The sequence below is a fragment of the Malus sylvestris genome, chromosome 7 (genome assembly GCF_916048215.2).
Source record: "Malus sylvestris chromosome 7, drMalSylv7.2, whole genome shotgun sequence".
NCBI lineage: Eukaryota > Viridiplantae > Streptophyta > Magnoliopsida > Rosales > Rosaceae > Malus > Malus sylvestris.
Genome location: NC_062266.1, coordinates 27,233,528 through 27,258,529, shown reverse-complemented (window position 1 = coordinate 27,258,529; position 25,002 = coordinate 27,233,528). Strand labels below are relative to the sequence as shown.

The following is a 25,002-nucleotide window of genomic DNA, read 5'->3' as shown; positions in this document are numbered from 1 at the left end:
CATACAAGAGTCTTAACAGTTCTTATTTGCAGAGACATAATAAACAAAGTCTGCGAAAGGAGAATCAAGAGACATAATATATAGAATGTCTAGAACGAAAAAATGTGTGTTCAAAAATCATACTCGTAGAATAATCTTAATTTAAGGCATTACCAAACATTTTTCCCTTGACCAGATACTACATATATAGGTTGTAATAGACTCAGGGCCATCTTTGATATTTCGGTGGCCCTGTGCGAAATTTATAAAAGGGCCCCCTTTTAAGATATATATTTTTTAAAGTATGACAATATATTGGTACTAGAAAATAATAACTTAAATCAAAACAACCTTTAAGACTCACTGATTGTAAGTTTACAAGTGTCATTAAATAAGTAAAAAGAGTTATAAACATAATCTTCACTAAATAATAAAAAACAGTTCAATCTTAAGCAACCAAATAAAGAAAAAAAAACTTCAAAAACTCTAACTTTAGAGTTTCACTTGAATATATAGCATTATTATATAATTAATAAAATTGAAAAGAAAATCATTTTTTAATGTGTTGTTATTAACACTCCTAATATCTCATTGTGCATTTCAAATTTTTATATTTAGAAAGAAAAAAAAATTACACTTATAAAAGTGCTAATAAAAGCATTTTTTAATATATAACATTATTACATATAAATATAAGATACCAAAAATTTTTGGGGGCCCTTCAAATTTGGAGGTCCTATGCGATTGCACCTTTCACTCCCCCTCAGTGCCACCTTTGACTAATAGTAGATGTTAACCAACCTTATGGTTTGAGTGAAGTTTTAGCTTGATCTATCATATATATTTATACTGCCTTAATTGCGCCTGAAGTTTACAATTTTTAGTAATTGATTTTCTCAATTGTGTATGGATATGTGTCTGTTTCTACAAAGGAAGCGGACTTGCATACAAACATTTGAAACTTCAAAATAATAATCCCATATGTAAACCAAAAGAGAAGTTGAGGATCCATAGAATATATTAAACCAATATATGTATCTAGTGTCGCAAGATTGGGTGAAAGATGAAAGCTCTCAAACCAAAGCATTGTTAATGAAAATACATTTCTCAAATCATTCCAACAAGGCCTTCGTTTGATGTCTAAGACATCAGTTTCCGATGAACAAGTACGAAATACACCCAATAATAATCACTCTCATGGAGAATATCATGAGTCTTCAAGCTTCTAGGTACGGATTATATATACCTTCCTCGGCACAAGCATCAAAAATTACTCCTACCCCGGCTGCAATTACAAAACAACGCAACGTCTTTTTTGTGCAAAATTTTGTTTACTCTTCCGTGGCACTAGCGAGTATCGAGCTCAGATCAGAAGCCCTACTACCGCTGAACAACAACCGTGAACTGTGTAGCAGTGGCGCGGCAAACTGGGCAATTCGGATGAGAATAGAGCCACATGTCAATGCATGCAGCGTGAAACGAGTGCTTGCACTCCGGCAAGGTACGAAAATATTCACCTTCTTTAAATTTTTCTATGCACACAGGACACGTACCATCTCCTACCAGGCTAACACCCTTTTCATACTTCTGGATTACCGGTGAAGCAGTAGTAGTCCTTGTACCGCTTGCTGCTGTGGTCTTTTGCATTTCATCATCTTCCAATTGTCGTTGTGTCGGTTCTTCATGGGGAATATTCTCAAAGCAGCAACTGCAACACCACCAGATGGCTATGATCACCACAAGCGGAATGATGAGAAAAAGTGCAGGACCATATTCAGACTCTCCGGAGACCATGGTAGAACTTAGAGTCTAAAGAGACTATGAATTTGCTAAAATGGCCATTCATGTTATATAGAATAGGCGGTTAATGCAAGGTTACCATTGTCTTATTCTCATTATTAATTTCACGAGCACAAAATGTAACGTCGAGTCCAAAGCTCTTTGCTTAGAAATGATTCTAATTGATTTCATTTTTTCCTATGCAGAAAATGTTATGAAAGTTGATATGTCTAACCTTTACTCCTGGAGCAGATGCTTTAGTAGTTGCAATAGACAACGTGGACGTATTGAACCTCTAAATTAAGGGAATTTTAATTGATGAATTCCATGTTACATGTGTTGAGAGTATGAAATTCACGTCGAAAAAATAAGGGACCTTGCATGTAAAAGTAATAAAATTGGGCTACTATACTGCACATTAATTTTATGGCGAACCCTAATTTTCTTCATGATATCAAGGTATGTTGTCCCTCATGTGAATAAAACAAAGAGAGCAAAACATAATAACTAGGTATAGGTTACCAGCATATTCCAGGATGGGCCTAGGCCTCACCTGACCTCTATGTGACTTCGCCACTGCTCGAGTGGGTTTTCAAAATTTATATTTAAAAATGAAAACTAATAAAAATAACTTGAAAACTTTGAGTTTTAACGATAAAGACAAAATAAAGAGTAAATTGAATAGTACCATGATTGATTTTTTAATCTAAAATTGTGGTTTTTCATTAAAGTAAACAGTACCAGGAGTTTTTCGTTTTAAAGTTCCATTTTTAAAATTGACTACGGTTTTCCTTAGTGATTTGCTAGTTTTTCGTGTTATGGGTATCTAATTAAAGCACATGCATGTTGTTTACCAAGAATGAGAATTGGTATAATTTTGGGGTGAGGAAGTTTCGTATTTTGTGAAGCATTCTTCCGACTCTCCACTTCAGGGGGAGAGGGGGAGTGAAGTGCATATTCGAAGAGATGGTATAGATGATGTGTTACAGGCAAAGTTGGGAACATAGCCTATTATGTTGCGTGATACTGATCAATCGGCTACAGATAGTGATCGGTCACCTATCATTCCAGGAACTATTTCTACTGACGACAGATCAGATGTGCTCAGCGAGTTGCCTGCTAGTATGTCTGACAAATTACCTTTTGATGATCGATTGCCTGCTGATGATATGTCTAACGAGTTGCCTGATGATGGTTCGTCCAATGATGATTCTTCTAACAGTTTGGTACAAGATGGTGGCATACATGAGGTAAATTCTGACGATTCTTCTAGTTATCAGTTGCCCCCACGAGCTAATCATGGAACACCTAAAGTACAATATGAGCTTGATATGCATGCCAAAGCCAAATATCTTATCAACAATTATGTGTCTACTCATCGTTTGTCCAAACCATATGCATCTTACATATGTCAGCTATCTAGTGTATCAATTCTAACAAAATTGCAAGATGCTTTGTCTGACCCTAAGTGGATTAATGCCATGAAAGTTAAGATGGAAGCTTTGGAAAAGAATTCTGCTTGGGATTTGGTTCCTTTACCAAACAGGAAGAAAGTCGTTGGATGTAGATGAGTGTTTACTATTAAACACAAAACAGATAGTTCTATTGACCGATATAAAGCCAGATTAGTTGCTAAGGGTTATACTCAAACCTATGGGGTGGACTATCAGGAGACTTTTGCTCCTGTTGCCAAACTTAATATTGTGCGTGTTTTTCTGTCCTTAGCAGCAAACCAGGATTGGCCTCTGTTGCAGTTTAATGTTAAGAATGCTTTCCTTCATGGTGATCTTAAGGATTGGAACATCTCCTGGAAAAGGTGTTGTATGCAGGTTACGAAAGGCCTTGTATGGTTTGAAACAATCTCCTAGAGCGTGGTTTGAGAGGTTTACAAGTTCAATGAAGAAGTTTGGGTATATCCAGAGTCATTCAGATCATACTTTGTTTCTAAAGCGACAAAATGGTAAGCTAACTGCATTGATTATTTATGTTGATGACATGATAGTGACTGGTGATGATCAGAAGGAGATACAATGCCTTCAAAAGTACCTAGCTACTGAATTTGAGATGAAATAATTAGGTGAATTGAAATATTTTCTTGGAATTGAGGTTGCACGATCCAAGCATGGCATTTTTCTGTCTCAATGGAAGTATGTTCTTGATTTGTTAGCTAAAACAGGTATGTTAGATTGCAAACTTGTTGATACTCCGATTAAGCAGAATCATTGTCTGGGCTTATTTCCAGATCAAGTTCCTACTCATAAGGAACGGTATCAGAGGCTTATAGAGAGATTAATTTATTTGTCTCACACTCGTCCTGACATTGCTTATGCAGTTAGTGTGGTAAGTTAGTTTATACACTCACCTAGTGAAGCTTATATGGATGCAGTAACCCGTATTTTGAGGTACTTGAAGATGGCTCATGGCAGATGCCTGATTTTCTCCAAGAATTATCATTTGAATGTCGAAGGGTATACAGATGCAGATTGGGCAGGTTCTATCACTGATCGGTAATCTACATCTGGATAATTTACGTTTGTGGGTGGTAATTTAGTTACTTGGAGAAGTAAGAAACAAAAAGTAGTGGCTAGGTCAAGTGCAGAAGCTGAATTTCGTGGTATGTCTCATGGTGTATATGAGTTGTTGTGGTTGACAAAATTGTTAAGAGATATTGGGTTTAAACCCAAAGGTGATATGAAACTTCATTGTGATAACAAGACTACTATTGAGATTGCTCATAATTCAGTGCAACATGATCGAACAAAACATGTGGAGATTGATCAACATTTCATTAAGGAAAAATTGGATGCTAGAATTTTTATGTTTCCGTTTGTGGGATCTGAAAATCAACTTGCTAATGTTCTTATGTCTAATAGTGTGTTTTCCAACTCACTTGACAAGTTGGGCATGCGTGACATCTTTGCACCAACTTGAGGGGGAGTGTTGCGAGTTATATATTAGTTAAAGTGTAAATAGTAGTTTATTGTCCCACATTGGTGAAGTACATATGTAATACCAATTGTAACTCATATATATACTCCATTTTGGAGTTTAATGCATATGTAAGAAATTCCCAAATATTATCATATATATTTTTGGTATTTACCATGTTTAGTTTAATACAAATGCAATACTACTAGCCTTTACATAATTACTACTTAGGAACTATACAACATGTATCGTCTTTCGCTTCTTTGGCCTCGAAGACACATCCTCGTGTAACATCATTTCCGATTTGCAGCACTCTCAATTCGCTTTCAGAACTCAGAAAATCCGTAACTTCTTGCACTCTGCAACATTTTCAGTGGATACGGTGATTGACTTTCAGTGGTTGCTGGCTGCCTTATGTTCTAAAGAGAGTTGAGGTAGCTCAACAATAGATTTCACCTTCTCCCAACGACCAACAACCGCCGCTAACAGCTATTAATAACAGTGGAGCAGCAGCTGTAGCAAGAAAAAAAATGAAAAATTAATCCGCGGACAACAGTTGCAAATTTCCTTTCACCAATTTTGGCCTCTAGAAAAACAGGATTAACATTGAGAAGATCCCAATTGTGGCTGCAACAACTCAATGAGCAAGATTCAAGAATATGGGATTCATTTGTAGGAACTCAAATATGGTAGCAAAGATCCCAACAGTTCTGTAATTTCTAACAATTTTCCTCGGCTGAGAAAAAGAACATTGGTGGACACAAGTTGATGCCATAAATATGTATTGTATTGTTTCCATATAACAAAAACCTGAAGAAGTATAATTGTATAATACTCACATAACTTATTTAAGGCATCTTACCTTCAATTGACCGGTGTTATATTGTACTTTGACTAAACCTAACATCTTTGTGTTAGCATAAACACAACACCAGGATCATGCAAAGCAAGTTACTGTAATCAAAACACTAAACCATAAACCATAAAGCAATGCACAGAGAGAAAACATACTTGCAGAAGAGTTCGAAGCTGCTGCCATGTCTAATTTCTGCAGCAAAGTCGTGGTGCGCCTTCTCATCTCTTCAGTGAAGGAGACTCTCAACTAATAATAGGTCTTAGTCTTACATCCTATTATTAGTTGAGAGTCTCGTTCACTAAAAAAGAGGAGAAGGTGCACCACGACTTTGCTGCAGAAATCAGACATGGCAGCAGCTTCGAACTCTTCTGCAGGTATGTTTTCTCTCTGTGCATTGCTTTAAGGTTTATGGTTTTGTGTTTTGATCACGGTAACTTGCTTTGCATGATCCTGGTGTTGTGTTTATGCTAACATGTGGTATCAGAGCCCTTAGGTTTATAAATTATAAGTTATGTGATTAAAACCAATAGGTTCCAAAACATAAATAATATTGAAGAAAATATATCTTTGTTGTCACGTTGGGAAATCGAACACAGGTTCTAGTATAATGCCTTGCGAATAACGACAAAACATGTTTGAAAAATATAACCGTTTGAATTTCAAAGGATGTTACGGTTGGATTTTCTGCAAATCCAAGGGAAGGGGTTTTCTTTCCGATTGGGTCTTTTCAATTAAGAACATAACCAATAAAACATGCTTTTGGGTTATAATTTCATCAATCTTGCAACTGATATGATCAATTTGAATGGTTATTCCACTGCGATGTTTCATAAAATTGGATCTGTGCAAGGTATGTTTGATAAATTGCAAGTTTTATTCTTGCCTGCTTAAAAGTCCTTCTCCATATTGAGTTGAGGGTTTATGTTAGGTCTTAAAGGATAAGACTTTGAAATAACAAAAACTATATGGATTCAATCGAATTGAACTATTCTGCAGTAATTTAGACTTTGGGTGTTCGATTATGTGTTATCTGCAATTATTTTGTAATATGCAGAATGCTAATGCACCTTTATGTTTTCTGTTAAACCATGAATGATGGTTATCATGCATGAGACATCTCTTCACTGTCTGTTGTTCACACTTTGATCTAGAGTTGCATCAAATGGATGTTAAAATGACTTTCCTCAATGGTGATCTTCAAGAAGACATTTACATGGTTCAACCTTCTGGATTTATTGAAAGGGGGGAAGAAGAATATGGTTTGCAAATTAAGGAAATTATATACCCCAAGGGCAACCAGATTGATATCCGAGCAATTGTAGTTGGTGATCACACAATGTCTATCTTGGAGATATGGGGTGCAGAATAACAAGAGCAAGATGGAATCTTGGTGAAGCCTGAAAGTCGCCACCTCTTGCAAACAATATGTGAAAGAGAAGGGGTTTCTATGACTGTTATTGGAACAATAAATGGTGAGGGACGTGCTATTTTAATTGATAGCTTAGCTATTAAAAAAAATATGAATATAGTGGAATCCCTTCCCCTTTTCCTGCTGTCGATTTGGAGCTTGAGAAAGTACTTGGTGATATGCCACAGAAAAGTTTTGAATTCCACAGGATAACTGATGCACGAGAACCACTTGATATTGCTCCAGGAATAACAGTGATGGATTCACTTAAGAGGGTGTTGAGACTTCCATCTGTTTGTTCAAAGTACTTCTTGACATCCAAAGTAGACAGGTGTGTTACAGGCCTTGTAGCACAGCAACAAACTGTTGGGCCCTTGCAAATTCATCTCTCTGTTGTTGCAGTAATAGCACAGACTTTTATTGACGTGACTGGAGGTGCATGTGCCATTGGGAAGCAGCCAATCAAAGGTTTGTTGGATCTAAAAACAATGGCGAGATTGGCTGTTGGAGAAGAATTCACAAATCTAGTTTAGGCAAAGGTCACTTCTATATCTGATGTTAAAAACAGCGGGAATTTGATGTATGCAGCCAAGTTTGATGGGGATGGACCAGCTATGTATGATGCTGTTACAGATCTTTCAGTGGCAATGATCGAACTTGGTATTGCAATTGATGGTGGGAAAGACAATCTTTCCATGGCAGCCCATGTTGCAGGCGAGGTTGTTAAGGCACCTGGCAATCTTGTAGTGAGTGTTTATTGCACTTGGCCTGACATTGAGGATGTTCCTTATCTAAAACGAGTTTTTGAGGGAGTTCAAGACCTTCTTTCTAACAAATTGATCTCTAGAATGGGTGTGCTCGAGTCTTTTGATCAGTGGGAGTAATGTTAGTCTATTAGAGACAGTTGCAATAATAAAGTTGAGAAGTGCTGCTATTGTGAAGTTCAAAAAGCTGGTATAGCAGTGAAGTTTTTCTCTTGAGTTAAGTTTTTTGTTATGAGCTAGTTGTGTTCAGAAATTCAATTTTTGTAGTTGTTTGATCTGATATATATATATATATATATATATATATATATAAGTATATGTGTGATTTTTTAGTTCAGTTTGATGCTTTGAGAAGTCTTTGTGATTTGACTCAAGCAGTTGTTTTGAATTCATGAGAATTGCAAGAAGACAATTTTTCTGTCTGTGATAAGCTTGATTGATTTCAAATTAAGTTGAGAAATAGTGGGAGTGGATATTTAGGTCCACTAAAATTTTCAGTTTGATCATAATGTTATATGTGCGGATTGGACATAAGTAATCTAGAAGCATTGGTTGCATATTGGTTGTGACTGAAAGTTTTTAGATTCTGTGTTTTGAAATGCACGGATAGATTGTTTATGATGTTACTCAAAAGACTTTGTGATCACCCTATTATAGTCTTAATCAAACTAGTTTTCTTGGTTCATACTTGTTCAAGTGGGAGAATGTTAGAATATGAGCATGAGTATGAATTGGTAAACTTGGTTGTAGGATTAGAGATTGAGTATGAATTGGCAATCTTAGTCTTGTTGGGAATGGATTGTAAATCCATGTTGATTAAAACCTCGTATAAAACATAAGCTAGATTGATTAAAACCTCGTGTAAAACGAGACCCGGATATTCTTATGCAGTATATGAGAGATGAATCGTGAAACCATTAGTCTATGACCAAACTTACTGCATACTAGTAAAGTAAGTTGAGGTTCAAAAAGTTGGTGCAATAGCTGCACACGCATGATGACTCGAAAACCTTAGTCTGAGGTATGACCAGAGAAAGCCCAAACATTTTAGTGATTACTCTAAAACCTTTTGAGTTTCTTTTCTTTCATTTGTCTCTTCTAGGTGTATAAAATTGGGACTTCACCCGACGTGAATGGCCAACGTATGTTAATAGTTTAGCCTTTCTTTGTAAAAGCGATAATATATCTTAAACTAATTTAAACTACAAAAATTAGAATTCAAACGCACATAATCCGGGGGTGCAAGTTCGTTCTAAAAAAATGTAACTAATGCTCATGTCTACAATTATTATTCAGCTCTAAATTTGTTGAACTCTGTTTTTCCACTCTAATATTTGACATGTGTTTTGGGTTGATCCCCAAACTGCAGTCCATTTTCTTTTGACATTGTATTCAATACCGTTGTATATAGGTTGCAGGCGTCGGACTATTGTCACCATATGTTAAGACAACCCTAAATTCAAAAGCAAAAACCATTAACATCTAAGATGCACAGACACAGACACGGGAATACAACACAACACGAGAACACATATAAACATAATATTAAGAATACGACACAACATAACGCGGAGATATGAGGGGACCACCATGTCCATGCAACGTAGATTAGCATAAAAACCACACCATCCTACAACAATGCCATTTATTTTTGTTGCAAAATTCTTTACTGTCGTGACACCACTCTGGCTCGCCAGACCTGAAACCCTACTACTGCTTAGCGACCAATGTAACCGGCGTGGCATTGGCACGGCAAACCGGGCAACTCGGTTGTGAATAGAGCCACATGTAAATGCATTGAACATGAAACGAGTGGCTGCAGTCCGGCAACGTACGAAAATATTCGCCTAGGCACACGGCACACGTACCGTCTCCGACCAAAACCAGACCCACACCCTTCTGGTACTTCCTATGCACCCAATTGATATGGGTTTCCACGTTGCTTGCTGGTGTTTCTTCTTCTTCGGGAATGTTTCTGCAGCATGAGCCACAACACAAACATATGCCTAGTAGTATTACAATCCCAGATATAACAATTAGAAAACCCGAGGAGTCGCCAGAAATTGTGTCCTCGAAAGGCATGGTGGAAAATTAGAGCCTAAAGAGAGTATGAATTGGCTAAAATGTCCATTGAAATTATATAGATTAGGCGGTTATAGCAATGTTACCGTTGTCTTATCACGTTCCTAATTTTATAAGCTAAACACAAAAAATTACGTCGAGTCCAAAGCTCTTGCCATCGAAACCATTATTTCTTGGGTTATTCACTTTTTAATTTTCACATTTTAAATACAAAATAAGCGCTAACTAATAACTGAGGGTGTATCATAGCTTATCATGCACCACATGTCATTTAGTACAAGTTAGTTACAAGTTAGTTAGTTGGTTAAGAAAGGGAGTGCTGAGTCATCAAGTGTAAACAGCTATAAGTATAGCAAACCATGTGTAATCATTTAATTCAATACAATATACAGAAAGACTGTTCAGTTTCTTTTCTTTCTCTCTCTCTCTCTATTCCTTCCTTCCTTCTTCTTCGATTTCTCTCTAAGATTTCTTCTGCATTTCTTTAGTAGTTAAGATGGTATCGAGCCAGTGATTCTTCTGTGTGGATTATGGGTTCATGTGTTACGTCAATGGTGATTCTGGTGTTCTTCGTTTTGTGAGTTGAAGACAGATTCAGGTGAATTTTTTTTTTCTTGTACGCAAATATGTCAATTTGGAGGCACGAAGCCATTTCTGGTTTTCTGTAGTTTGTGAAGGCACGAAGCCATTTCTTGAAGTCTTGATTTGTAGTGGGCACGAAATCTTTCTGGGTATTTTCCAGTTCTTCAGTTCTTCAGTCTTGATTTGTAGTGGGCACAAGTCCATTGGTGATTTCTTTGTTGTAGATTGTTGTGGGCACATAGTCATTTCTTGATTTGTGTAGTTTGTTGAATTGGGTGGTTAATGTTCTAGATTGAAGGTTCTTGAAGTTCTGTGTGCCGATTCTTTGTTTTCTTACAAATTGTATACATAATGTCGTCATCTGTGAAAGTGGAAAGCCTGTTAGGCATGCTGACCATTAAGCTGAATGATAAGAATTTTGCGAAATGGGTCTTTCAGTTTACTTCTGTTCTCAAAGGCTATAAATTGTTTGGTTATTTTGATGGTTCTATTTCATGTCCACCAAAGTATGTAGTTAGTACGGATCATGGGGTTACAAATACAGTTTCTGATGCATTCTGGGAGTCTGTGGATCTTGCTCTTCTGAGTTTATTGATTGCTACCTTGTCGGATGAGTCAATTGAGTATGTTTTAGGGTCTAGAACTGCGCATGAAGCTTGGATAAATTTGCAAGATCGATATGCATCTGTTTCTAAAGCTCGTGTTAATACCCTCAAGACAGAGTTTCAGACTATGCAGAAAGGGGCAAGTTCAATTGATCATTATTTGTCTCGTCTTAGAAATATTAAAGATCAGTTAGTTGCAGCTGGAGAAGTAGTCAGTGATAATGATTTTATTGTTGCAGCTTTGTCTGGTTTACCAAGAGAGTATTCGGTTATAAGAACTGTAATTTTTACAAGAGATACTACTATGACGCTAAGAGAGTTTAGGGAGCAGTTATTGTGTGCAGAAAGAGAGGCTGATTCTGTTATTCAAAATCTGTCTCCTAATATTGCTGGATTGTATATGCAAGGGAGTTCTGGTTCTGGTTCTTATTCTTCCATGGCTCAAGGGTCTTCTAGTAACTCTGCTAATGTGCCTCTTATTCCCGGAGGTACTTTAACGCCGATACCAGGTGCACATTCTGTTTTTGGAGGACATTATAGTTCAGGAGCATCTTCTTCGAATGCTGCTCAGATGCCATATCTTTTTCCACAGTCACAAGAACATTATAACTCAGGATTATTATCTTCTAATGTTGCACAGATTCCTTATCCATTCTCTCAGTCTCAAGAACACTATAGCTCAGGGGCATCATCTTCCAATGTTGCACAGATGCCATATCCTGTTTCCCAGTCTCAAGCTCCGATACATTTGCCCTTTTCACAGTCTTCAGCACCAGTGATGTTTCCTTCATCTTATCCCTTTTCACAACATCAAGATTTATGATATCATGAGAATGCCAGTGCTTATGGTTTTGTGAGGACAACCAACATTCCACGACAGTTCCATCCTAATGGTTCTCGACCTCAGTATGGCTCCAAGCCAAATGGGAATGGTGCATACAGATCTCAGAACTATAGAAACAATAGAGGTGGTCAGTTTGGGGGCAGATCAAATGGAGGAAGCGGGCAATCTTGGTCTGGTAATACTGAGGTAAAGCCCAACATAGTGCCTGAATGTCAGATTTGTTTCAAAAGAGGGCATACAGCTCCTAATTGCTGGAAACGGTCTACTCAATCAAGCTCAGGTGGACAGGGTATGGAATGTCAGATTTGTGGCAAGAAAGGGCACAGTGCATTAGATTGTTATCATAGGAATAACTTTGCTTATCAAGGGACACCACCTGCTCCTACTCTCACAGCAATGCAAGCTCATGCTCCACCAACAGTTTTACCTAATGATTCCTGGATTATAGATATTGGGGCTTCTCATCACATGACTGCAAACATTGATTCTTTGCAACAAGTCACTTCATATGCCGGCAATGACAAAATTACAATTGGCAATGGTGAAGGTTTGCCAATCACACATATTGGGTCTACACATTTAAATACATCACCTTACTCTTTGATTTTGAGGAATGTTTTACATGTGCCAACTATAGTTGTGAATTTACTGTCAGTTAAACAATTGTGCAAAGATAACTTCTGCTGGTTCATATGTGATGATGTAAATTTCTATGTGCAGGACAAGGTAACCAAAGCTGTTCTTTACCAAGGAAGGAGTGAAGATGGTGAGTTGTTTCGGATTCCAGTCAAGTTGTTCCCCAGGTGTTTGTCTCCATCAGTTCCGAAGTCCGTAGCATTACTTGGTCATAAGGTGAAGTCTACAGTGTGGCACCAAAGACTTGGACATCCCAGCAATGAAGTGCTTATAAAGATGATGAAACTATCAGATATAGCTATTACAGTGGATGATAATCAGCATGTATGTTCCTTCTGTATTTCTGGAAAAATGTCAAGGCATGTGTTTTTAGATAAGACAAATACATGTACTTTTCCATTTCAGAAGGTTCACTCCGATCTCTGGGGTCCTTCACCAACTAGATCTATAGAAGGATATAGATACTATGTTAGTTTTGTTGATGAATTCACAAGGCATGTATGGATATTTCCTTTAATCAATAAATCAGAAGTTTTTGGTGTCTTTCAGAGATTTTTTAGCTTTGTTCATAATCAGTTTAATGTTAGCATTAAATGTCTTCAAACTGATGAGGGTGGAGAGTTTACAAGTAAACAGTTTGATGATTTCTTGCAACTTAAAGGTGTAGTACATAAGATTTCGTGTCCCTACACCCCTCAACAGAATGGGATGGCTGAAAGGAAGCATAGACACATCATAGAGACTGCCATTACTTTAATGACCACTGCTCATTTGTCTCAGAACTTGTGGTTTCATGCCTGTGCACATTCTGTATATCTCATAAATAGGATGCCAAGTAAAAAATTAGGGATGAAATCTCCTTATCAGTTGCTGTTTGGTACAAAGCCTAGTTTACAAGATATTAAGATATTTGGAACAGCAGTATATCCCTATATCCGACCCTATAATGAGAACAAATTGCAACCAAGGGATGTTCAATGTGTGTTTGTAGGTTATGTAGAAGGTTATAAGGGAGCACTATGTTTTCATATGCAGTCTCAGAAACTGATTATATCCCGGCATGTTATACATGATGAGAGTGTGTTTCCTTACAAAGTCATGCGTTGTACTACAAAGGTGTCTTCTTCGAGTGAATTTTTTAGAGATAGATCTGTGAATGGTCCTATTATTGTTACACTTCCAGTGCAGCCTCGTTCTGGTGCTTTTGATGGCAGAAATAGGACATCTGATTCCGTAGGTGTGAGTCCTCCACATTCCGTCAGTGCACCACCTAATGAGACTAGTACAAGTACAGTTGGGACAAGTCCTCATATTTCAACAACAGCATCTTCTCAGTCAACTGAAACAACTCATTCATCTCCTCCACACACAGCTTTGATGTTACCTGTCCACAATCCTGCACAATTAGAGGTAACTCTTCCTCTACTTTCTTCTGAAGTATCTGAGCATATTCAATCTGATAATTCTGTTCCAAGGATGCAAACTAGGTTACAAACAGGGGCTATTTCAAGAAAAGATTATTCAGCCTTTATAGCTAGCTTTCCTCAGTTGTCAACTTTACAGATTGATGAACATGATAACTTTGGTACTGGGGGGTTTTCCTTTTTGGCTCAAATTAATGATCTAGCAGAACCTACAACCTTTCGAAGTGCAGCTACAAATATTAATTGGCAAAGAGCAATGCAAGAAGAGTTCGATGCATTGAAAGCTCAAGCCACATGGAAGCTTGTCCCTCCACCTACACACAGAGCAATTATTGGTAGCAAATGGGTTTACAAGCTGAAAAAGAATCCTGATGGGTCTATTTCAAGATATAAAGCTAGATTAGTTGCTCAAGGGTATAATCAAGAGCATGGACTAGATTATTTTGAGACATTCAGTCCTGTTGTGCGACATACCACAGTTCGGTTGATCATTTCTCTTGCAGCTCAATTTCAGTGGGACCTAAGACAGTTAGATGTTAAGAATGCATTCTTGCATGGTGAATTGGAGGAAGAGGTTTATATGAAACAACCACAAGGGTTTGTGGATTCTACTCATCCTGGATATGTATGCAAGCTGATGAAGTCTTTGTATGGTTTAAAACAGGCCCCACGTGCATGGAATGCCAAATTTACAGGATACTTACCTGCAATGGGTTTTCAAATGTCTCAATCTGATACAAGTTTATTTGTGAAACATGATGGCACTGATATTGTTGTTCTATTACTATATGTAGATGACATCATTCTCACTGGATCCAATAAGAATCAGGTTCAGGCTATAATTCAGGAACTTGGAGATGTGTTTGACTTAAAGGATATGAGTAGATTGGCTTATTTTCTGGGTTTACAAGTTGAGTATAAGGCCAATGGGGATATTTTCATCAATCAGTCTAAGTATGCAAGAGATTTGCTTCATAAAGCTGGAATGGATGGCTGTAAACCTACTGCAACTCCATGCAAGCCTCATACTCAACTTCTGGCTACGGAAGGTACGATTTTGGAAGACCTAAGTGCATATAGGAGTATAGTTGGTGCTTTGCAATACCTCACTTTTACTAGACCTGATTTGTCCTATGCTGTGGGTGTGGCTTGTCAATATATGAACACTCCTACTGATATACATTTTGATATAGTTAAAAGAATCTTAAGGTATATCCAAGGTACTTTGCAGTGTGGCATTACATATTCAGCATCACAGGACACATCCTTAACTGCTTTCTCCGATTCTGATTGGGCTGCTGATCCAAATACAAGGAGATCTGTTACTGGGTTTGTGGTTTTCATGGGGTCCAATCCTATATCGTGGCAGTCTAAGAAGCAAGCCTCAGTCTCAAGAAGTTCCACGGAGGCAGAATATAAGGCCTTGGCACATTGTGCAGCTGATATTGTCTGGATACGACTACTGTTAAAAGACCTACATCAGTTCTTGTCTGAACCACCATTGTTGCAATGCGACAATCTTTCTGCTTTAGCTCTCTGTTCAAACCCTGTCTTTCATACACGAATTAAGCATTTGGACACGGATTTTCATTTTGTTTGCGAAAAGGTTCAAAGGAAGGATTTAGAGGTTCAGTATGTGCCTACTGATCATCAGACTGCAGATATCTTGACCAAAGGATTGCATGGTCCTGCTTTTGTTCGACATTGTTGCAATCTCAGGCTAGGTTATCCTAGCTGAGATTGAGGGGGGATAATAACTGAGGGTGTATCATAGCTTATCATGCACCACATGTCATTTAGTACAAGTTAGTTACAAGTTAGTTAGTTGGTTAAGAAAGGGAGTGCTGAGTCATCAAGTGTAAACAGCTATAAGTATAGCAAACCATGTGTAATCATTTAATTCAATACAATATACAGAAAGACTGTTCAGTTTCTTTTCTTTCTCTCTCTCTCTATTCCTTCCTTCCTTCTTCTTCGATTTCTCTCTAAGATTTCTTCTGCATTTCTTTAGTTCCTTTCTTCTTCTTCGATTTCTCTCTAAGATTTCTTCTGCATTTCTTTAGTAGTTAAGACTAACAAGAGCATTAACAAACGTATATCTTCTTGGCCAGATGCTCTAGTGGTTTTAAAGTTGTATTTGTATTGGTTGAGGTACAAATACAATTGATTTTCGCACACTTTTTATTTTTTATATTCTTGTTTATTTATGTCTTTTAATTCTCTTAGGTATAGTTCAGACATCATAAATAACAACATTGTGAATGTATAAATCACTCTCTGAAACTAATTTAATCGGAAAATTGATGAAATTAAGCTACTCCTCTTAAATAGCAAGTAAACCATGCTTAAAATTCAGTAAACCATACTATATGGATAAAGACAATAAATGTTCTAAACTACTCTAATCTACAAGAGGATTTCAAATTGCATTATTGTGTTCCAAGGGGAGAACATACATTAATTCCTAACCAACTAGTTATTTGCAGCCAAAATATGTGGAGCTTTTACAATGCTGGTGGTTTAGTGGGGGGTGTGTAGGTAGAGGTAGATCCACTCATAGACACGGGTGGTCCCAGGATCACACAAAAGTGTGAAGAAGGTCATGTGAGGACCTTCTTTTTTAGGACCACCTAACAGTTTGGGCAGGTGATGGAAGAGAGAAGACCAACATGGTTGTGCAGATGCTATGCAATAGAAGCTTTGAGCCATAAGAAGAAAGATCTAATTCCAGACAAAGAGAAACACAAAGAAGACCAACATGGCTCTGCTGTTCTTGGATCTTGGTTCCAACCAAGAAAAAAAGACTCTCTCCATTTCCCATGAGAACAACTTCCCCTTTTTTTAAAAAAAATTGTTGTGCAATCAAGTTATGCTACCTAGCATTTTAATTAGGCTTATTAATCGAAATGCCCCCTGAAACTGCCATTTAATCTCAATTTACCCACTGAAATTGGTTTTGTCTCACTTTACCCCTTGAAACTAACATTTTCAACACTTTTGATTCACCATTTTTATTAAAGAATTGTTAAATTCAAGAGTATTGTAGACATTTCAGTTTTTAGGGTTTAGTTAAATAAAAGTTTATATGTACATACCACTTTGTATTTGCCTTCAGTCTGAGTTCAATCGATATTTTTGGTTTTTGAAGGATTTTGGACATGATAGCTTAATAGTTTTTTCTTAGATTATATTTTGTGCAACTGATCTGAGGTCATTTTTTTACGAGTGAAACTTATGGTTAGGCCAATTTTGATTAGAAAGATATCTTGAAATAGGCTGATCATGTTTTCTCTCTATTGTAATGAGCAATTTTCAAATGCAAAGTTTCGAGTCAACATGGATGCCTTGCAAGTGAAATGATTGTAAGGAAGAAAATGTAACCATTATTTTGGTTGATATAATGATTTTGTTGCTACAAATTTTTCTATTGATTGAATAGTTTATTTTTTAAAAAAAGGTCCTAAACTCTCAAGTTTGAATTAGAGTTGCCAAAAATGGAATTAAGATTGGTTTAGTGTGTAGCCTAGAGGTAAATAGATGTATAGAAAAATAAAATGTCTACAATACCCTTGAATATAACTGTCTTTTTAGGGAAATGGAGTGAAGTGAGGCCAAAAGAGGAAAAAATGTCAGTTTCAGGGGGTAAACTAAGACAAGGCTAGTTTCAGGAGGTAAATTGAGACTAAATGACAGTTTCAGGAGACATTTCAATTAATAAGCCTTTTAATTAATAAAAAGTGGTGTATTATTCAACTAATACTATTTATATCACATGTTTGACATCGTTATTTCTTTTAAAATTCACTATAACTTCATATGACATCTGAAAAATATTTCATAAAGTACTACGAACTCATAATCACTTGAACTTTCATCTCATATCATCAAAATCACCAAAATACTAAAGCAAAAATTCTGATATTTTTTGTAAGTTATATGTTGGATAATAAATCTAATTAAAATAATAAACTCAAATTCTCAATACAAGTATAGTTTTTTTAAGTGTATAGACATTTATTTATTGGATGGATAACAAAATTACTTAAATCCGCCTAATTCACCTCGGCCGTGTCTAGGTACATAGGCGCTAGGCCTAACGCCCAACTGGTGCCTAGCTTACCTTGATTATGACCACCCGATGTTAGAATCCGTCATGACCTGTAGGGCCGTTAGATTAAAACGGATGAATGAACCATAAAATAATGCAAATGATCCCGCTAAAATACCTGAAGCGATGCAAACGATGAAAGTGATGTCATTTGTGACTTATAAATAAAAGAGATCAAAAACTTGTGTAGGTTTGTAGTGTGGATTATATGCTTGAATGATAAACTCAACTCAATGAACCATAAGCTGGTGGCCTAGTGGTAAAGGGTGGATTGCGACGCAATTAAAAATTGGAGGTCTTAGGTTTAAAATCCGTTGTTGGTGTGGAAGCCAGACTTATGATCAGGGGAAGACTAAAATGTCTCTATGAGTCTTCCCGACCCTTAAAAGAGGTGGATAACCGTGGCTTGCCACTAATTGTCTCGTTTTAAAAAAAAAAAAGGATAAGCTCAACTCAATGAATAATGAGTGAGGCTGCGTATTCATTAAATAGAGTTACATCAGATCAGGTTTGTTACATTTGAGATTTATCCCTAATTACAAATAAGTACAAATAGTCGCAGGGCGGAATATTTGAAAAACCTCACTATCATACACTACTCATCCAAGCTTAGGTTGCCATAATGTGCATAACACCAATGCCACTTTTTTTCGTTGCAAAATTCTTGACCCTCCTAAGACCTCTCCGGCTCACCCAACCCGAAACTCTACAACCGTTGAACAACTATTGTGAACGGCGTTGCATTGGCCTGACAAACCGGGCAAGTCGGAAGTCGAATGAGAATAGAGCCACACGTCAATGCATGGAACGTGAAATGAGTGTCTACGATCATTATTTAGTTCTAAATTTGTTGAACTCTATTTTCCCACTCTAATATTTGACATGTGTTTTGGGCTGACCTCCAAACCGCAATCCTATTTTCTTTTGACATTGTATTCAGTATCGTTGTATATATAGGTTGCAGGCATCGGACTGTTGTCACTTGTCACCATATGTTAAGACCACCCCAAATTAAAAAGCAAAAACCATTAGCATAAAAACCACACCATCCTACAATAATCCTGGCTGGGTTGCAATGTGCATAACAACAATGCCTTTTATTTTTGTTGTAAAATTCTTTACTCTCGTGACACAACCCCGGCTCGCCAGACCCGAAACCCTACTATTGCTTAACGGCCACTGTAACCAGCTTGGCATTGGCACGGCAAACCGGACAACTCGGTTGTGAATAGAGCCACATGTCTATGCATGGAACATGAAACGAGTGGCTGCACTCCGGCAATGTACGAAGATATTCACCTTCTTCGAATTCGTCTAGGCACACGGGACACGTACCGTCTCCCACCAAAACCAGACCCACACCCTTTTGGTACTTCGTCTGGACACAATTGATTTGTGTTTCCATGTTGCTTGCTGCTGAAGTCTCTTGCATTTCGGGGCCCAAACGACGGGGTGTTGCTTCTTCTTGGGGGACGTTTCTGCGCGGTGAGCCACTGCAACACAAACATATGCCTATCACCAGCACATATATACCGGAAACAATTACAAAAGCCAACTCAGAATCTATGTCCTCGAAAGCCATGGTAGAAAATTAGAGCCTAGAGAGTATGAATTGGAATGTCCATTGAAATTATATAGATTAGGCGGTTATAGCAACGTTAGCATTGTCTTACTACGTGCCTAATTTTGTAAGCTAAACACAAAAATTATCGTCATGTCCAAAGCTCTTGCCGATCGACACCATTATTTCTTGGGTTATTCGCTTTTCAATTTTACATTTTAATTATAAATAAGTGGTAATAAGCTAAAAATGACAACCTCGTTCAATATTTTCTTTTTCTTTTTGGTAACAAGAGCATTAAGAAACATATTTCTTCTTGGCTAGTACTAGCTAGTGGACGCATAATCAACCTTAGAACCCAAAGTTCGAATATATATATATATATATATATATATCCCTTTATGCAAAGGGATTCCCATTTTTTTTCAAAAAATGAGGATTAGATGTGAGGCTCACTCCACATCGAACTTCAACAATTCAAACCGTTTATTTTGTAAATCTCGATTCATAGATTATCCTTACAAAAATTCAATTCAATTTGAAAGCATTTGCTTATTTAATTATTAAGATAAAATTTCATTGTTTTTAAAATAACAAAGTATTCGTTAATGACTTTGAACCCAATTATATGTCTTAAACATTTTCGATTTGGCTAATATTTTGTAAGAATGATCTATGATGTGCAACTTGAAAAATAGACGGTTCGGATCGTTAAAGTTCGATGTAGTACGAACTCCACAACTAATCCCCATTTTTATAAAAAAAAAATGGAAATCCCTTCCCTTAAAATTTCCTATATATATATTATTTTTTAATTTTTAAGGTAAATAGATGTAGATGTGGGTATTGTTAGACCTAGTTTGGGAGTGAGGTGCTTAAAAAAAAAGCACCCATGAAAAAAAGCTGTGAGAGTTTTAGGTGTTTGGTAAACTGAAAAAAAATGGCTTATTTTGGAAGCTGCTGTGAGAATAAGCTGAAATCAAAGGAAAAAGCTGAAGCTGCTATTTGTAGCTTTGGAAAACTGGCTTTTTTTCAAAGCACATGGAACTACAGTGCTTCTTTAATGAAAATACCCACTATTAGACTGCTTTTTTTTCCAAAAGCACTTTTACAAAAAAGTTTACCAAACACTCTGCTGATTTATTTCACAGCCGCTTATTCTCACAGCACAGCCGCTTATTCTCACAGCAGCTTTTTTTCAAAGCACAGCAATACCAAACCAGCCCTTAGTTACTCAAATAGTGGTCGAATATTTTAAGGTAAATAAACGTAGACGTGGGTGTTGTTAGTTGCTTAAATAGTGGTCGAATATTTTTAATGTAAATAGACATGGTCGAATATTTTTCTGTTTGACAACATGTATAAAATACAGACCTCTTTTACCAAAAAAAATTAAAATGCAGACCTCTTCAGGTCATAACACAGAGGCTAATGTAGAAATATCAAGAACATAGCTTCAAGGTTATCAATGGTGATCGAGTATGTAAGAAGATAAAGAGACAGAGAGAGAAAGGGAAACAAAGTGAGAGAGAATTTCTAATATATTTCTTTTTTTACTAACTAATAATACAAGCATATTATCTCCTTTTATACTAGTTACATTACTTACTCCCTAAGCAACCAATATCTTAACAAACTAACAACTATACTGCCTGATCTATTGACACATGGCAGTATCTTAACCCTTATCATCCTTACATCTCCCCTCAATCTCATACTTGTTCGAACCAAGCATGAGATTGGAACAATGCTCTTGAAAGAGAGAAATAGACAAGCCTTTTGTGAGAATATCAGCAAATTGCTCCTTGGAAGATACATGCTGCACAGCTAAGTCTCCTCGAATCACCCTTTCGCGGACAAAATGATAGTCAATCTCGATATGTTTAACTCGAGAGTGAAATACCGGATTGGAAGACAAGGCAATGGCACTGATATTATCACACAACAGAAATGGAGGAGCAGAAAGAGGTACATGAAGATCACACAATAGTTGTCGGATCCAGGATAATTCTGCAGCAATTATGGCCAGGGCTCTATATTCAGCTTCGGTAGATGATTTTGAGACTGTATGTTGCTTTTTGGAAGCCCAAGAAATAGGAATGAAACCACAATACACAATATAGCCAGAGGTTAACCGTCGATCATTGGGATCACTGGACCAATCGGCATCATTATACGTAGGGGTGGGTTCAAAAAACCGAAAACCGAAAAAAACCGAAAACCAAACCGGACCGAGGCCGAAAAAAACCGAACCGAAACTGTCAAACCGAACCGAACCGAATCTGGTCAGTTCGGTTTCGGTTTTTGAGGTTCGGAAACCGAACCGAACCGAACCGAACCGATATAAATATTTATTTATTTATTTTCAATATTATAAATATTTTAGTCATACAATCATAACAAAACATAACTCGTTGCCAAGTTGGTTTCTGTGAAGCTTTTCAAACTGCAAGGCATGGGTTCGAACCCTCATGCCTTTAGGATTTTAGAGAATTTTTTAAATTTTTTTTGAGAAATCTACAAAACCCTTTTAACCCTAGCCAGCCACAGCAGCCACACCTTTTATTTTTTTTCATTCTTCTCTTCTCTCTCTCGTGTTAAATTCTTTAACCATAGGCACCCACAGCCGCCGCAACACCCTTTAACCCAGTAACCCTCTCTCTCGGTCTTCAACTTCAATCACTCTCTGTGAGAAAATCTTCAAGACCAAGTGCGCTCAGTGCCATACCGTCGACTCGTCGAGAAAGGCACCGGTCACAAGCAGGGTAATTTCATCTTCTCTCCCTTCACTGAACCTTGTTTTTCCTTTTATTTTTTAGCTTTTGATTTCGATGATTTATTGATTTTTGTTTGGATCTGACAATTATAATCCCTTTTTTGCATTTGGTTTTTGGATTTGTGTATTTGGATATTTGTTTCAATTGTTATTTGGATTACTGATTCGATCTCTGCTACGTGCCTCTTTCGAGGTCGTTCCCGTCATCTCACGTCGTCTCGCCCCCAGCTCCGTCTACCGCAGCCCCCAACTCTACCGGAAACTAGTTGAATAATAAGTGTTTCCGTTTACTGAAGATATTGTGTAACGCAGAGTGCAAAGACGAATCTTAATGTGGAGCAAGTTTTCTTTTCGATAGCAAGAGACATAAAGCAACGGCTTGCAGATACCGACACTAGGGCTGAGGTATTTCATTTGCTTTCCTGGTTTTGTATTAAAAAGATACAATCTAAATTTATTTTTTCGAAACTCGCTTGTTCAAGGATTTGAATGACTTTGGTTTTGTTCCGGCGTTGTAGGTTTGGCTGAGTCAAATGGTTATATATACATTGAGGCAAATGGTGGTCTAAATTAGCAGAGGACTTCAGTAAGTTTGACTCCTCGTCTTGTTGATCAGTGGATGAATTTCTGTATGACACAGTTATACATACAAATGTCCTTAGCCTTTTGTTTAAATTCTAAAAGGGTAGGTGGGGGTGAAGTTGGTTGGTTCTATTATATGTTTCAGTCTGTTTGAACACTGGAAATAATGTTTTTATTGTCATAAAGGTGCAAAATTTGTGATTGTTAATTCATAAGCTGAAGGAAAATTATGTTTGTTTGTGCTCAGGGGTCGTCAAAGGCAGGAAATCGTGATTGGATATCGCGATTCATGGTCTTCACCTCTGGTGTTTGTTGGATTGCTGGTTCATGGTCGCCGGAGCTTGCTTCAAAGGCAGCAAGGGAACTAAGCAGCTAGGCAACTAGGCTTTCAGTTTTTTTCTTTCTTTTTCGGGCTTAACCCTTGGGTTGGGTTGTTGTGCTGGCCCATTTTTTTGTTTGTGTTTAGTTGTGGGCTTTTGATATGTATGTAAGTTTAATGAAAGTTTACATTTTATAAAAAAAAATAAAAATAAAAAAAAAACCGAACCGGACCGAAACCGAACCGAAAAAAACCGAACCGAAAAAAATCGAAAAAAAATTGAACCGAACCGAACCGAACCGAAATTTCGGTTCGGTTTCGGTTTTGGCAAAAAACCAAACCGTTTCAAACCGAACCCAGCCCTAATTATACGCATGCAGAGATAAGTGGCCAGGTTGGAAATTAATGCCATAATGAATAGTACCACTGAGACATCGAAGAATGCGCTTGACAGCAACAACATGAGAATTCATAGGCTGATGCATAAACTGACAATACTGATTAACGGCAAACGCAATATTAAGGCGAGTAAAAGTCAAATATTGCAGGGCACCAACTATACTTCGATATTGATCCGAACTGTGATATGGATCACCATCATCCTTTAAGAGCCGATGATACGAAAGACAATGAGTAGCAAAAGGTTTAGAGTTACTCATGTCCACTCGAGCTAGCAAATCCCGAACATATTTCTGCTGAGAAACAAATAAACCAGTTGAATGATAAGAAATCTGCAAGCCCAGAAAATAGTTTAACCGTCCCAAATCTTTCATATCAAATGCCTTGGTTAACTCCAAGATTACGGCAGCAATATCAGATGAACTGCTACCAGTAATGATGATGTCATCCACATAAAGTAACAAGACCACAATCCTAAGAGAAGTGTGTTTAACAAACAAAGAAGGATCAGCAAGTGAAGCCTGAAATCCCAATCTTGGTAGAAAGCTAGTAAACTTGTCATTCCAGGCTCTTGGAGCCTATTTAAGACCATACAATGATTTATGAAGCTTGCAGACAAAATCAGAAGGATGATGAGGACTCCCAAAACCAGGGGGCTGTGACATATACACTTCCTCAAGGAGATCACCATGTAAAAAGGCATTTTTTACATCAAGCTGCCTTAAAGACCATTGAAATTGAGCTGCAAGTGCTAAGATAAGTAGGACAGTAGTTAGCTTGACTACGGGACTGAAGGTCTCACCATAATCAATGCCCTCCTCTTGATTATACCCCTTAGCAACTAGCCGAGCCTTATATCGGGCTATAGACCCATCTGGATTCTTTTTGACCCAATACACCCATTTACAACCAACCAAGTTCTTCCCAGATGGAAGAGGAACCAAATCCCAAGTATGTTGAGCATGTAAGGCATCGATTTCATCTTGCATAGCTGCCTGCCACTCTGCAACCTTACTAGCTGCTTTGAAGGATGAGGGTTCAATATCGGATTGCTCAACAGATGACATAGATGCCATAAAGGCTTTCTTCTTAATAATGCCACTTTTAGACCGAGTTTGCATGGGATGTAAACTCACAGAAGGCACTGGAAGAACAATTGTGAGATTTTCTGGTTGAAAATCAGGATCAGCAAGGATTGGAGATTGTGTATATTGTAAAGATGCAGGTACAGTAGGTGACAGAGAAGTCAAAGACTCTGAAGCATGAGATATAGGATCAGAGATAAGGAAAGATGATGAAGAAAACTCTGCAGCTCGAATTGGGGAGGCCAAGGACTTAGAGGCACTAGTGGGTTCATGAAGGAACTCTGA

At 37.4% G+C, this 25,002-nt stretch overlaps 2 protein-coding genes across 2 annotated transcripts; both read right to left on the bottom strand.

Annotated features, from left to right (window-relative positions):
• Window positions 1-1,359: 1,359 nt before the first annotated feature.
• On the bottom strand, window positions 1,360-1,773 carry LOC126630245 (RING-H2 finger protein ATL54-like). The gene has a single exon (XM_050300348.1). The coding sequence runs from the start codon at window positions 1,771-1,773 to the stop codon at window positions 1,360-1,362; it is 414 nt and encodes a 137-aa protein (XP_050156305.1).
• A 17,384-nt stretch (window positions 1,774-19,157) lies between these two features.
• On the bottom strand, window positions 19,158-19,577 carry LOC126630244 (E3 ubiquitin-protein ligase Os04g0590900-like). The gene has a single exon (XM_050300347.1). The coding sequence runs from the start codon at window positions 19,575-19,577 to the stop codon at window positions 19,158-19,160; it is 420 nt and encodes a 139-aa protein (XP_050156304.1).
• Window positions 19,578-25,002: the final 5,425 nt, after the last annotated feature.